The sequence below is a fragment of the Lepisma saccharinum genome, chromosome 2 (genome assembly GCF_977018435.1).
Source record: "Lepisma saccharinum chromosome 2, izLepSacc3.1, whole genome shotgun sequence".
NCBI classification, from domain to species: Eukaryota; Metazoa; Arthropoda; class Insecta; order Zygentoma; family Lepismatidae; genus Lepisma; species Lepisma saccharinum.
In genome coordinates this window covers 55,131,960-55,148,822 of record NC_139230.1, presented here as the reverse complement: position 1 = coordinate 55,148,822, position 16,863 = coordinate 55,131,960, and the positions used below count along the sequence as shown (strand labels likewise).

At 37.3% G+C, this 16,863-nt stretch overlaps 1 protein-coding gene across 1 annotated transcript in view; it reads left to right on the top strand.

The window, feature by feature from the left end:
- LOC145984041 (cohesin subunit SA-2-like) overlaps positions 1 to 16,863 on the top strand; it is a 129,301-nt gene that overhangs the window by 71,266 nt on the left and 41,172 nt on the right. Inside the window, exons 13-14 of the mRNA XM_083117381.1 lie at positions 4,574 to 4,756; positions 11,190 to 11,402. Coding sequence (XP_082973507.1) covers positions 4,574 to 4,756; positions 11,190 to 11,402 — 396 coding nt within the window. The remainder of the gene's footprint in view (positions 1 to 4,573; positions 4,757 to 11,189; positions 11,403 to 16,863) is intronic.

Below are 16,863 nucleotides of genomic sequence, written 5' to 3'. Positions count from 1 at the left end.
TAGAAAGAAACTTGTATGCTTGTTCATGTAAAATCTGATTTTGGTGTCTTTATAATAGAACATTGCATGCAGTGTCAGAAATATGAGGGGGGGGGGTGTTCATAAGATTAAATCATTTAGCCTCCATCTTCCTCATCAGGTAATTTTGAGGTTATTGCATTTCAAAGAGTTTTTTTTATTTTTAAATCTGACTTGTTGACTAAATCTGGAATCATTGTCTTCTTGTAACATTATACAGGGTGATTCTAAAGTCACTATACATTTTAGTGATATTGTGACAAAATACAATTCTTTTGCATGTTATGTGAAGCAAAGTTAACAGTAGAAGAAAGGACAGCCGTTGTTTGTGCTCATCTGCGTGGAATGACGTATGAACAGGTGCAGACGGACTTCGCTTGGAAATTCAGAAAACCAGGCCCCACCAGGCTGGCTATTAAGAACCTGGTCAACAAATTCAAGTGAATAGGTAGTGTTGTGGATGAAGAACATCCTGGTAGGCCAGCCGTAACACCACAAATTGTAAAAAGTGTACAGGACACAATCACACGTAGACCCACCGCATCAACCAGGTGACTCAGTATCCATAATCCCAGCATCTACCAACTGTGGCTCATGGCACGGTGAATTGGGGCACACCAAGCTTCTTACTATGCACCACCCCATTCTGCCATCATCGTTCGTATCACCTAAATGAAGTTTTCACCGGTAGATGGATTAGTCGTGTCTTGTAACAGGGAGTTGCCCCCCCCCCCCCTCGATCTGACCCTTTAGACTTTTTCATTTGAGGGTTTATCAAGTCTAAGGTGTACGAGGTGAAGATCCACAGCATAGACCAGTTGAAACAATGCATTACGGCCACAGTTGCTGAGATTGCACCAGCTATATTGGAGAAGGTGTTTCGGGCTGTGGTGGCTTGTTGGCATAGTAGTTATACTGATTTTGTGTCCTTCTGTGATATATGTTTCAGTACATATTGTATTTTGTACAATAAATCCTGTTCATGCAGAAATGTATAGTGACTTTAGAATCACCCTGTATACTATGTTTCATGTACCTGCATTCTCAATCTGAAGAATGGCAATGAATCAAATAAGCATAAGAATTTAAGTTCTTTTCTTTAATAGTCTCCTTCTCCCTAGTGGCATATTATTGCTCTTTTCCTCAAGTGTAGATGATCTTTTAGTTGTCTCCTATTATGCATTATAAATTTATTGATACATTTGTCTTGGAAGGATGTAATTTAACTTTAATGTTAAAATGGGGTGGGGATCACACATTACTCTTCTGCTATTTGATGATTTATTGTTAGTTAATCCTTTAATTTCCTTAATCTTCCCCTTGTCCTGGGTTTGCTCCACAGCAGAGCTACGCAGTGGTTCAGATCCTACACTGAACTGTAGGTCCAGTTCCAATTAGCCTATCTGAACATAAAGTGGACTTACTTTGACTTTTAAACTTAATCTTTCAATGCTTACACTTAGAAAAAAATGATGATTTGTTTGTTATGGTATAACAAGCTCAGGCTTATGAGGCTTCCACTGCATCCTTAGTGCCCAAAAATACCCCCATAACTAACCCATAACTAACCCCCAATCCAATATCTCAAAGTTAAAAAAATAGTTGAACCGGTACTTTGAACACCTCCATCAGGCAGCGCTTAGTAGCACAGCATTGTGATTGCCATTGCAGATGTACAAAAAACCACGATTAAAAATTTCCTAAAAAAAATAGTGATCCCAACACTTTGAAATGAAACAGCCTAAGGAATAGTTTTATAACGACCCTCGCACATATGCATTAACAGCAATATACAACAAGCACGACGAGAATCTTCCCATAATTCTCCAGCTTATGTTTATTCTGAGAAACCCTACAAATACTAAAATTCACTGTTCTGGTTAAATTTACAAGCAGTCAAATTATTTATACTAACAGAAATTCATGCCCAGTGCATGCACGAAAACCCCCTTCCTGAAAGAGAACACATGGTTAGAAAACACACACACACTTGGACAATAATGTGGGATGAATGAGGTAACCAAGTTGATTTGACAACACTGTGTTTATTAGAACAATGTAGATCAAAATAAACAATTCCCTAACCAGAAATTTTCATGTCCATGGACTTGAATTTTACCTAAACCCCAACATAAATTTGTGTGTACAGAATTTTCAAATTAGCTAATTATAAACTGACTGGTTTAATTATTGTGAACTCAATACTCTGAACGAGCCGTATGCAATGCGGCCCTTACAAACATGCATATCTTTCATGTATATCTCATGTGAGAATGAAGTTTTATTTTTCAATTCCTGTACATTTTAATATATGAATGATATAAACTGGAGGTATATTACAAAGTTTAAATAAGCTTCATTCTATTCAGAGGATATTTTATCCACATATATTATTCTTGAAAATTTTTTGACATGTCCAGCATGTAATTCTTCCTTCTGAAGAGTTGTTTCTGTTCCAAAGTAACACAAGAAAGTAGAACTTGACATCGACGAAGATGATCAGTAATGATAACAATGATCCCAGGTTTCAGTCCTTAATATCAAGTAGCATTTTCTTATAAATCGGATAAATCATATCTTTACCTGTGCATCAATGTAGTCCACGAACTTTTGACGACTAATCACACAGTGATATCCCACATTAAGTAAGGAAATTGTACCACCTCACCTTCGACATGGCGATGTTGGTAATTAAGATGATGCAACTTTTTGCATGCCTTTCCGTTGGGTTTCACTCCGGAATTTACCACAATGGAATACTTGGGCTAAACTTCTCCACCACACATTCAATGTCAGGCTGAATTAGCAATAGGACCTGACTGCCATGACTCTTCCACAAAAACGTATCTCCTCACCACCGACACCAAACTCTACCACACTCGAGCAGCCATATACACTATCTGTTCCACTCTTCAATCTCCCCCCAACAGCTTCCCTTCTTTTAACTCATACACACTCAAGAATTACCTTACTGTTATATAAATTACATTGTAATGTGATGCGTGTTATAGGATCTGTCACGGTAGGCAAACTCTTTGTTGTTCTAATCCAACACTTCCAACATGAAAATTAAACAAAAAGGAGTGGAAATTCTTTTCCCTCCCTCTCCCATGAAAATGTTGAGCAAATTGTGCAAATACTTAGAAGTGAAAAATTGTACACTAGTGGAGGCTTATTCGTCTCTCTGTGCAATGAAATTCAGGAACCCCTCAGATACTAAACACATTAATTTAAAATACTCAACAACTAATATCTGGATGCCTTTTATAACAATGGCATTATTTTGCCACTTTGTTGAGTAATAAGTAGAAATTTAAACAATTTTAAATCTTACGACTGAGGCTCCCAAATGTGAGATCGGCTGCAGAACCATCTTCCGAGAATTTTGTTAAACTTTACAAATACGCACTGCACATCAACGATGCACAATGTGAGCAAGTCGTGTACATTCTTGGCGCACTAGGAAACAAGAGAAATTCCCGCTGACATCTATATCCATCCATTACAATGGGTTGGGTTAGGTTATAGATGGTCTGATATGAAATTTTTGCCAACTGAGAAAGCACTGATATGAATTTTTTGCCAACACTGAGAAAGCACTGATATAATATTTACTGATACCAATAACTGGTATTGTACAAATATGATAAAAATTTGCAAATATTCCCTGAAGAACATGAATTGTTAAATAACCCCATTAATTAATATGTATCCAGATGACTACAATGGGTGTGAAAAAGAAACCAAGTATTTAGACAACATTTACTTTGCAAAACCAAGACATTCAGATTGTGTGTTTATACCAAGTGTAATTTAATCTGCCCCATCCTTAGCTTAATCAATTGATTTTAAAGTGTAAAATTTCATTAACTGCCAATTATCATATTTATGTTGTTAATTAATCACTGTGATGTATTTAACTCATTTTGGTATTACCTTTGATAAGTAAATGCAATAACTTGGAAATTTGACCTGTTTTATGTTTTTATTTCTATGAACTATTCAAGTTTCTCTGGTATTTTCATGATTATGAAAAATAAGGTGTGGTAATTTAATATTTGCTTTGAAAACTTTCTTATTCAACATTATCTGGTTTTAGACATCATTCATTTCACCAAGAAAAACCAACAACCAATCAGAAAGTATTTAAAAAATTAACTCAACTGAATTTGCGAGTAGCTAGCTTCAAAATTATAGCTGTAGTTGTGGCAGTAGTTAACATTTTTTGCCACTGGAAGTCCATAATCAATTACTAAATCTATATAGATAAGATGCAGAGAAACCATAAAACATACACATTTCCAGTTAATTGAGTTCACACTATATGTATTTTACTGGTAAGCTTCAAACATTTTGTACTTGCCCGAGTTGTTAGCACATCGCGCTGTGATGCCAAGGGTCCCGGGTTCGAATCCCGCTTGGGCTTGGCTGTTTGTGAATGTCCATTCATCAATTTCATCATTTCATCACTCATCCCCATCTTTGCAAAGTAGCCAAGAAGCATAAAACGCAAAGTAAAATGAACTAAATCAATCAATCAATTTTGTACTTGCAGATACTTTCAGCAAAGGATATGAAACAAATTCAAGATGACAAGGGACGTTTAACTGATCATTTTATTCCATTGTTGCCAGCTCTGCTTGCTAAATACATGGCAGATCCTGAAAAAGTTACAAATTTACTTTCCATTCCACAATATTTTGATCTTGAGATATACACAACATCACGCCAGGAAAAGGTGAGTTAAAAGATAAGAGCAGGTAACAGTTTAGCTTTGTGTAATGTGTTATGTCCAAATGCAGGTTGCAGAAATTAGATGTCATGTCAAGTAATATAATATTCTACATGCTAAATTTGCATTACATATGTTTTGGAGTGACTGAGGCCAGACATTTATTTATAATAATAAGAAAATATGTAGTTTACTTCCACTACAATTTTAACATACTTTGAAAACAAAACTTTAACCTTTATCTGCCAGACCTCTAGCGTGCCTGTCTTTTCATTTACGCTGGAGCCATTTCAAGCAAGGGCTGTTCAAACTTGCCGCTAAGTACCAATAAAAGTCGTAACTGGAGAACTAATTAACATAGACAGTTGTAATTAGTGTTGTTTTCTTTCTTGAAGACTGGGCTTTTAACGAAGGTAAAATATATACATTGCACCTCCAAATAATTAGTGTTAATGGAAGAAGAAGAAGAAGAAGAAAGTTGAATTTGATGCGAATACACTCCTGTGTTCCCTTCAATACACCAAAGAGAATAAAAAAAAATGTATCATCTTGCGGTAGTATATTTCTACAACCATGCAAAGTTTTGTTGAAATCAGACTGATACTTCTTGAGAAGAAAATAACATTTTATAAAGTGGCAGTGTTGCCAGCTCCATGACAATGTCTGGAATTTCGTTTCTGGCATTGTCCCTATGGATGCCGGATGGACCAAATTTAGAGGGAAGCACAAAAAAAAGACCACTCTATGAGGATATGTAATGCACGTACCGCAACTTGGAAATTCGGGGTTCTAAAATTTTGCATAATTACAGAAACTTTTGAACTTTGGCCCTTTGCCCCTTCTTCCCCCCCTGGACCTGTAATTGTCGGATGTTACTTAAATGTTGCTTTTTACTCACTCTTACATTTAGAATTTAAATTTTGCAAAAAGATGCAGTGGTTGAGAAGTTACAGCATTTTATCTTCAATTTATCCCATAGTAACAAAAGGGAAACAAACTGCTTTTGCGAATGGTGCTTGGTAATAATAGTAACAATGGATGTATTGTTTTGTAATTCAAGTATATATTACCTTTTGGGCATTAACTAATGAACAAAAAGGACAGAACTGAAATATAATGTATAGTTTTCAAGAAATCATGCATTAATTGCTGCCATGTGCTAACATGTGATCGGGGCAAATTTTGACAATCAATTCTTTGCCCCACGTCCCCCCTGAATCCTTAATTGTCTGACATTGCTTAACCTGTAGTCCGCCCACGTAACACATGTTACCCAAAAAGTATGACAAGAATCTGTAACACATATGTTACAAAAAAGCTTTAGGTACAATTATCGAGGGTTTGCCACACTTATATTTGTATATTAAGGTTGAAACACTGACAGTTCGTTCAGGAACATGTGTTTACAAAAATTCCAAATCCCCTCCCCTCCTTTCTCGGAATATGTCACGTTTTTGGGCCCACCCAAACACGTGTTGGCTCGACACTTGACAGACACAATGAATGCTTGGTATTTATGATGCTGTTTTCCTCCAAGCTTCCAATGCTGTGATTTAGTACTGATAAGGCACACATTCTTCTTTGTGTTTAGACCTGGTGATCCAGCTGAAGTAGTGGTGGGGGGGATAGGGCAAGGAGAGAGGGGATTGGATGAGGTTTGGCGGTGTCAGCTTTCTGTCGCCTCTATGTTAGAAATGCAATGAAGCTTGACGATAGCCAGAGGCCAGAAGCATGAGTCTAAAGCATGCGTCTATCCAGAAGTATAGACAAAACAAACGATTGCAAAGGCTCCCTTCTCTCTGTTAGGAAAGGCCTCAAAATAAACAGTTTGTATTATATAACAGCTCATCGATTTCCCTAACGCACAATCGTTTCCTTCCGGACATATTTCCACAAAGAGACGAGTCAACAGGGAACAAATAGATTCACAGTAGCTACACAAGATGCAAGTGTGAACGAAAAAAGCAAAAGTTCAGGTTTTCTCCCCAAGTAGCTGGAGAAGAGGGGGCAAACTCCAAATTTTTATGATTTTTTCATTGAAATTCGGGGGATTCAGCCCCCGCCCGTAACCCCCCCCCCCACCGTTGGGGCATCCAAATTTTACATGGTTGCATGCACCGATGTATTACCTGCAAAACAAAAGTTATCCGAAGTAGATTGGTCCCATAGTGTCAGTTATAACAATTTTATGAATAATATGCAAATTGGCTAAAATTCGCTAGAGTTTTACGTTTTGCCTTATTATTCAAATTGTATTGCACCCATGAACATGAATCAAGTTTCATTATGTTGCGGAAGGTCCATTCTTTTAAAAAAAAAAAAAAAAAAAGCAAAAGTTCCGGTTTTCTCCCCAAAGTAGCTGGAGAAGAGGGGGCAAACTCCACATTTTCATGCTTTTTTGATTGAAATTCGGGGGATGCAGCCCCCGCCCGTAACCCCCCCATGGTTAGGGCATCCAAATTTTACGTGGTTGCATGCACTGATGTTCTGCCTGCAAAACAAAAGTTATCCGAAGTAGATTGGTCCCATAGTGCCAGAGTTATTACGATTTTTCCCCATTATGTATACGAATTCAAATTTCCCGCTCGAAGTCTCGGCGACACTGGGCTTACTTTCGTCAGACCACGGGGCGTACTCAGGGTTAAAATGTTGCTTTTTACTCATTCTTGCTTGCAGAATTTTTTTTTTAAACAATGCAGTAGTTTTGAACATGTAGCCACTTCTAGAAATCTACCCCATAATAATATGATGGAAACAAAGGACTTTTTCAAACTTCACTTGTTAACCCATCCGCTTACCTAGTCGTCGAATCGACGGCCTGACTGGACGTTTGCTTCCCATACCTAGTCGTCGAATCGACGGGTTCCCGATTTTCATCACGTAGTTCCTTTTTCATTCAATAGATGGCAGAGGTTGTATGATCTTTCAAATCTATGATGTGTATGTTTGTGCTGCTAAGTTTTTCATACCATTTCAAGCGTGTTTTGTTCAGTAATTTCTCATGTAAACAAACCTTCATTTGTTACGTCTTGCAAACATGTTGCATAAGAATGTTGTAGATGATTCTGCGATTGAAAAGTTGCTTTTCGATAGCGATGAAGAGGAAAATGTGGATTTTGGACGGGGAGATGAACAAGGGGGTTCATTTTATGTTAGTGAAATTGAAGAATCTAGTGAAAGTGTGGAAGAGGTGGCTGTGGCAGGAAAAATATAAAAGGTTGAGGAATGGACATGGAATGCAAAGATGTGTGTGATCAAATTTATTAGGTGAGTTTCTAATTATCTTTCAAGTAAACTGCATATGTGCATACTTATTACTATACTTCCACTTCAATATATAAAATTTTCACATAAATTGCTTGGATAGTTTAAACAATATTTGACATCTTGTCTTGCTGGTCAACCTCCACGGGAGATATCCAAATTTAAATGGTATTTCATGGCAAAAAAATTAGCATTTAAATCGTAAGCGGATGGGTTAATAGAAATAAGAAGGTAAAGTCCTTTCCTGTGCTTTTCACCATGCCATGAAAGCATATAGGTGGGGAGGGGGGGGGGGGTTAGAGCCCTACACTTTCTTGATCATGGCTGAATGTGGGGGTGATGTGATCAGCACCATGACCCTGGCTGCCTTTAACCCCCATAGTAGTAACAATGGATATATTGTTTTTTAATTCAAGTATATCATACCTTCATATGTATTCTAAAAGACAGGACTGAAATATAGTTTTTAAGAAATGGCATGTTAATTGCTGCCACACATTGCTGGTCGAAATATCAACCATCCAGCGTTAAAGGGTATACATGTGGTGGTCAAAATTTCGACCATTAGGCAGCTAAAGGTTAAACAAATATATATTGAAAATTTGTAGATAGTTTATTTTTCAGATTATCTAGATAAAAAATTCTCCATTTTTAGATATTTTCCGTAAGTCCATTTATAGTTCTAGTTCCATTATCGCACACTTTAACCTCTTGTGGCTGGCTGGGACAACTGCTATCCCAGAATTTGCAACCCCTATGAGGATGGCTGGGATAGCACTTGTCCCACAACATCAATTAACACAATATTTCTCTGAAACTAATCAAGATATTTTTTTATTGAGTATGACATACTTGAAGATGAAAATAATTCACTTAGTGCTAGTATTCTTTATAAGTGCTGAATCTTTTGTAGGCACATTTTCATGTTATGAGAACCAATCATTTTTTTTTTCAAGTGTGCCTGTTAGAGGCCTGACAGGATAGGCCTGTATTCCTAAAATATTTTTTTGAATTGATTTTTTGAAGGCTTTTTTTTTTTCAAAATATTGGGATGAAAGCTACATAATGTCAAAGGTGGGATTCCTGCAAATCTCAAGTGATAGCATCCATAGGAGCTATAGAAGAACCAAATTTCCCCAGAAAATTTTATATAATGCTTTTTCATAGGTGTTTTATTAATATTTAATATTTTACCTCCAAAAGTATTGAACTATTTCAACATAACTTTGCATGATTGTAGGAACATAACAGTGGTACATAAGATTACTTATGAGATTTTTCATTTGCTTTGGTTTGTGGTGGCCATAGTAACCTTCCATAAGATTTTTTTTGGTAAAATTTTAATTTTTTAAAAATTCTTTATATATAATATTTTGATTTCACTACTGCTGAGAGTCTTATCATTAATATCTCCATCTTTCTACCTTCTTTTTGTTTGTGTGTGTGTGTGCTTCAAAATCCATCCCAAGAGACTGGCCAGTGTCAGAAGCATGTATCTCTTAAAGGTTAAGCCAGTAACTGTGAAACCCACTCAAAGAAATTGTGTTTGCATGAGAACTGACCAACCTCTTTTGGTTCACACTATCCTCTATCATTACATGATTTAACACAATATATTGGAAGAATAAATAAAAGAAAAAAAGTTTTTACAAAATTGATGTTAAAAAAATCCAAATAGCACATTTGGTATTTGTAAAGAAAACAAAGCATTCTATATACAACATTGTTTGTCACAATTCACCTAGTTGATCTCATCTCATGTGAAAGATGACAACCACCCTGTGTTATAGGAAGATTAAGTTGATTTAATAGTATAAATTTGTACAGTGAGCATGGTTTGTATTAGGGATTGGACAGATTTATCGGTATTCTTATCAGTATCAGTGGATGTAGACATATCATATAACTTTCATGTACAACATATGTTTTACACATATGCTACATGGAGTGACGTAAAAAATAAGAAAATGCATATGCAAAATGTTAACACTAAATTGTTACGAAAAAAATTACGAAATGTATTTTTATTTGCATAAAATTGAAAATCGAGGATGCCAGTTGCCTTTCTGTGCCCCTCCATCCCCTGCAGGTGCCCTTGGCCATCTTGAAGAAGAAATAAATAAACAATACGTGAAAACTAATTCCATCTTGAGTATCATTTTGTCCTGCTACTCTTAGATTCTGCTAGCCTTGCTTTTTTTTTTTTACTTCAATGTTTGCCCCTTGTCCCCCACAGAATTTATTTCTGACCAACGTTGAGGGGGTAATGTCTTCTCCTCCCCTGTGGTTGCAAATCTTTCGTCTGCCCCAGATGCTGCGATGTCGGGCCAAAACGCGAAGTGCACGGCAACTTCATCTTTGTTAAAATCCTCTTCTGCCGCACTATCCCCATCAACGAACTGTAACATTTCTTCGTGAACTTTGGGCTCCTCGGCAAAATCTGAAATGGTAATTTACTAAACATGTTAGGTGGAACATATAGAACGTACTAACAGGTAAACTACCCGTCACAATACAACTCCCGTTAAATAATTTCCCAAGCACGACCTGATGATATCTTGAAAACACCTGAAATTTTTGTTCCAGTGTGACTTGGAGAAAAGAGCAACAACAAGTCGGCAGACAATAAAACCATTTAACAACAATGCCAAAAAAAGAACTTGCTGAGATGTAGGCAAATATTGAAAAAAACAAACAGGTCACTTAAAACAAAAGAAGAAAACATTCATAAAAACAATACTGACGAAAGAAAGAGCAACGGCCTTTGATCTTTATAGAGACTGCTGACAATACAGGAAAATATATGCCGCTTCTCTTTCAATTCTTGGCAGTTGTATAGAATAAGAGCGATCTCACTACAATACCTAACATTAGGGTGCATCACTGTAAGAGTTAATGTTTTCAACACATGTTTACAATAGGGGGTGCTGAAGGCTGTGCGGATGAAAATTAGGGGGTGCCCAACCCTGGTGCTGCCCCTGGTCATTCCCATCCCCTGACTCTCCTTTGTATGTGTGTGAGCACATTCCATTTGAATGTGAATTTCTTTCACCATGCAATATGTGGTGATCTCATTTTCTTGACTAAACTGGATGTATGCAATAAAGTACCAGAATAATTGTTCAAATTTTAGCCAGATGAAAATGTGAAATTTCTCTTTTTGTAAAAATTACAGGGCCTGGAACTTTTGCTTAAACTATTGCAAGAAATAGTGGAAAAACACACAGACACTGATGTTTTGGAAACTTGTGCAAAAACACTTGAAGTGCTTTGTGGTGAAGACTATGCAATTATTACACGATGCAGTGTTGCCCAGAGCACAGTTATTGATTTAATTGTTAATAGGTATCGAGAAGCCATTGATGAGTACAATTCACTTATTGACGGAGTAAGTATATTTATTATTTCTGCATTATTTAGTATGTGGTACATGGTGAAACTGAACAGTACCAGATAAATTTTAGTGTTTTAAGTCACCTTGCTTTAAAAAAAATATCTGTTGTGTTGATATCCTACATAGATAGACTTTTAAAGAAACAATTTCTAATTTTGTGCAAATATGAAAAGTACACTTCAGTAGTTACACTTTTCCAAAATTAATTTTTCATCTTGTATACAGCAAGACATTATTGTTTCAACTTTATGTTTGTTTACAGAGGTGAATGCAGTTCTTTTTGTATCATAAAAGTGAATAAAAAGTGATAAATTTTGCCAGCCTCTGTGGCAGAGTTATCAGTGTAAATGGAGTGGTCAGAGGTGCCACGTTCGAACCATGTTAACATGTTTGTGTGTCGTCGTCCATTTCATCAGTTATCATTCATCCTTATCATCATTAGTAACCCAAGAGGTGACATAAAATGAAATGAAATTTAATTGAAAAATAGAGACATAAACTTTGTAACTTTCATAAATAGTGATAGTACTTATAAACATATTTTATTTGATAAAATCATTACAAAACACATTTCGCTATCCTTTTTTTTTAAAAAAAATCATGTCTACATAAGCACATCAATAAAGATAGAAAGAATTATCTGCATATACATATCATAATATTACTTGTAGGCTGAAATATTGCTGCAATTTTGTGCTCTCATTTCTTATATTTTTAAACTTTCTTCAATAATTAATATACACACACATGATGTGCTTACGTATCCACGTACCTGTTTGGTGTCGACTGTCACCATTCACATCCGAACTGTAGTTATCTGCTTGTTGGGCTTCGTGTCTGCCTTGGTATGCCAAGGGCCATTAAGTGTGCTGCTGTTGCTGGATTGTCTTCTGTGTCATCTGTCACTGCTTGTTTTTTGCTCAAGTATAAGAAGCCAAATGTGGTGACATTGTCCATTATCAATATGTAGTTCATGGGGGAAATGCATAATGGTGTGTGTTTCCTTGATTTGAGTGGCAGTTAATATGTGCACTACGTGCTTGGTGGACACTTTCTTGATTTTGTGGTTGCAATATCTGATGTGTTTTGCTAGGCCAGTGAGCCTGCAGACTTAGCAAGCACAAGTGATACTTCCTCGATCCACTGGGGGTGTATGATGCAGTGTCTCAGTGCAAGGCACATTACAATGTAAATGTTACCCTGCATGCTGCATGCGACAGCAGCTATTTACGTGCCAGGCTTGTTTTGCCATTGTGATTTCGCTTGCTCTTGCATACATTACCTACTCTTTGTGCTTGTGCTATTACGACTTGGATTTGTGCATTGTGTTTTGGATTTCGATTTTGGATTTATCTTGGTTTTGATTATGACTTGTAGACAACTTATGCTTTTTTATATTTCGATTTGTTTGCATTTTTTGAGTTGATTTTGTGAACGATTTTTGACAACCCACACTATTTATTACGGATTTGTGATTTTGGCAAAATAAGTGGAAAGAGGACAAATGAAAATGGCAAAGACAGAGATTGTGCAGTGGCATTGCATCCTGAAGTCAACACTTTTCATGATTCTCAAAATGAGACATGAAGTAATGAACGCAGTGCAGATGAAAGGCCACAGTGTAAAATCTAAAAATTTGAAGGATGCGACACATGCAAATCTGGGAAAGGCTCTGGAGTGGTTTAGCCAGCATAGAGTGCAAAACATGCCTATTGATGAGCCAATGATGTGGAAGAAGGTCGACAAATTTGCCCTGAAGTTGGGTATAGAAAACTTTAATTGTTCAAGTGGGTGGCTGCAACGTTTCAAAGCGCTTCACGGAATATCTAGCCACAAAGTCGTCAGTGAAAGTGCATCGGTCGATTCACAATCAGTGAGTGAGGGGCTGGCATTGCTCCAAAACATTCTCAGCCGCTACCAGCCTCAAGATGTGTACAACACTGACAAGCTGGGGATGTTCTACAACTTGATGTCAGATCGCACTTTTGCCGTGAAAGGAGATAAGTGCAAGGGTGCAAAAAGGAGTCAAGACCTTCTCACCGTCCTTCTGTGCTTCAACATGGACGGCAGCGATAAAATGGAAGCACCTCGTGATTTGGATGTTCAAGAAACCCTGAGGTTTCAAGGGGAATATCCTGCCTTGTGATTTTGACTCAATAAGATGATATGGATGTTTATGGGTGTCAGAGGTGTTTATGAGGTGGCTTCGAGGCTTCGACTCTAGGATGGGTGCAGCAAACAGGAAAGTCATGCTCTTCATCATTCATGCCCTGCACATCCTTCTCTTCACAGTCTCCAGAATATCAAGCTGGTTTTCCTGCCCAAGAACACCACAGAATGTTTCAGCCTCTGGACCAGGGATAATCCAACAGTACCGTGAGATGCTTGTATGGGGTATGGTGTGGAAACGTGACATGGCCCAGGAGGTCAAGAAGTGGGACATGTTCAGGACCATGGGAGAAATCGTTGCCAGTTGGAGGGCTGTGAAGCCTGAAGTGATCGCAAACTGCTTCCGACATGCCCACTTCATCCCACTAGTTGGCGAAGTGACTGCAGTCTGTGTGCCTTCCGCTGCCGCCAAAGACTCGGACAGCCTGCTGTCAGTGGTTGCTGAGCCCCAGCTGGGCTCCTCCACAAAACCACAACCTGCCCAATCTACAGCTCCTACATCCCCCCCCCCTCCCCTTCGACTTTCTCTCATCTGTGCGATGAAGAAACATAGCAGAGTTTGGCCCCAGACTGCACCTATGAGGAGTACATAACAGTAAGCGGACAATGCCATTGCTGTCTGGAGGCACCCTCGATGAAGCCGATATAGTTAGAGGGCAGCAGGAGTGTATAAATGAAGAGGGGGAGGAAGAAATGGAAGAAGAGCCTGAAGATGTCCCCACCATGAAAGATATTCTGAAAGCGGGGGGATGTGTATGCAAGCATACTTAAGCACCAGGTTCCTAGTGAAGAGATGTGGTCCCACGTTTACAAAGTGAAAGACTTTGTAGAACAAACGAAGAAGAAACAGTCATCAATAATGGACTTCTTCAGGAAGTAGTGGGGGGGGAGGTCAGTGAATTTTGTCAAGGACAACCTGTGACAACTGACAAGAATAAGCCTGAATATTGCACATGGAGAGTATACTTATTGATGTTTATAAATTTATGTATTTTTTGTGCGTTTCATTTTCCAGCAATATTTAATGTTTTGTTTTGTTAATGCAATTTTTTACTTGGTTAACATATATGTACATATAAGGAGGTAGAATTATGCATCCATGACCTCCATTAAAGTTGTCATCCCACCATTCACTTGGACTGACTGAAGGAAAGCATGGAGAAACCTTTGACGTTTATGTTGCTTTTGTTTTCCGCCACAACTGCAATAACTGCTGACTCCAAGCTGTTCAATTTTCAGTTTTTCGCTCACTTTGCGAAAATGTTTGAAAAAGGTAAAATTTGATACTCTCAGGGTAAAAGGGTACTATATACTGTATTTATGCATATATACGGCACGCGCTGGTTTTTACTCAGCATTGACAGCATGAGAAAGCATAAAGAAGTGATCCAACTCCCTTTTTTTCTTTCTGCAGCTTGCTTTGAAAATTAGCACACTATACTAATAACCACAATGACTCATCCAGAAGAAAAACAAGATTGTTTTCAATCTGCTGCTTCACAAGACTGTTTTGCTTTGATGATTACGAAATACGAACACCAGACACAAAGTGAGGAGTTACAAGACAAGTCAGTTTCTGTTCTTATGCTGCTTTCTGAAAAACAAAACCAACTCTATCATGCAGCTAACACTATAATAAACATCTCGAACACAGAGAAGTGCAAGACTGAAATGCAGGTTCTAAGTATAATATAATTGGTGCTTTTCTTCAGAATCATTCACGTGCTCAAAATAAGTCACACAATCTTCAAGTTGGAAATAATGCCGAGACAGATAAAGAAAAAAAAAAAGAGAAGTTATTTATGGTAAGACTGTTAGTTGAAGAGGGAAGTTAGCCTTTTGGGCTGTTCATGCTCACAATGAAAACCCCTGCCAAAGAACTCTCAACGTGTGTGACAAAGAACTTCTTGAGAGTTGAGAGTCCCTCGGCAGGGGTTTTCATTGTGAGCATGAACAGCCCAACATCATACAGTACTGACGTTACACATTCATTGCCATAAAAATCTTTCATTTCTGATGAATGTCAATTGAGGGACACATTTTCTGTAGCTAGAAACTCGGTCACAACATGCAGTTTCAGGTGCACCGACATAGTATGGTTACATGCTGCCATTTTCCTCGCTCTAGTTCAACAACGCCTGGTGATAGAAGTTTGAAACTTGGAATGGAGAAGGGGGAAAGTCTGGAGAGTACAATGCATGGTCGCTCAAAATCCAAAATGTCTTTACACCTGTAAAGGTATTGGGTGGGTTCATCAAAATTAGGGAAGTCTCGACTGAGGCCATTAGATCAAAATAAGGACAAATACCCGAAACCCCACTATTTTACAAAAGTATTAATTTTGAAGCGCTTGACGTGTTGTTCACGTTGCCTCAGTCTCTCATGAGAACCATAACTTGTAAATGTTTACTAGAATATCTAATAACGCTAAATGATGAACAATACAGTATATGCACACATAGACAAAGTCATGCCTAATCCACTGTATCTGCCAAATTAGAAGTTAGACTTAGATCGATAAATATCTCGAAATGAGCACAAACCTTGATCACTACAATAGCTGCTTAGAAACAATAATCCCCTTTACAGTATTTAACCCCTCCATTTATTTTATATGCGTCCTCATGCAATCAGTTATTCAAGGAAAAATATTTAGCAACACTGGAAAAAACACAATTTATGATTATTTATTTCTTATACCTAGATGGCAAATTGCAGGTTAAATATGGAAGGCAATATTCATAATGGTGACCGTTGGTCTAATTTATTATAACAACCTTCATGACATAATTGGTTGTTATTCTCATTCAACAAATACAATAGAGAAATTCAACACTGTAACAATAAATAATAGACGTGCCAGCATCTTTTTGTTTTCTTACAAATCATTCAAGATTATTGTGATTATATATTTCCAATCAACAACAAACAATGGATATTGTCTCGAGGAAAAACAACGTTCATCCAATTCAATTATCCCTTTAAAATTTTATCTACAAATTTTCAATATTATGCATTCTACAGGGACATTTGCCCTAACCTTAATCATTAATGATTCTCGTGGCCTTTTATTTCTGATTATATCAACATAAGTCAAAATTTGGTGCTCTTACAATAAAAGGGAGATTCGTCAATTTGAATACAATGGACAAAATACTCACGACGATCGTGTCTACTCGTGTCAATAATTCGCAAGAAAAGGTTCTATTTGAGACACATAACTATCATCCAACCATTTAATGGTCAGCATTGCCAAAATTAAAACTTTACATGATTTTTAGAAAAC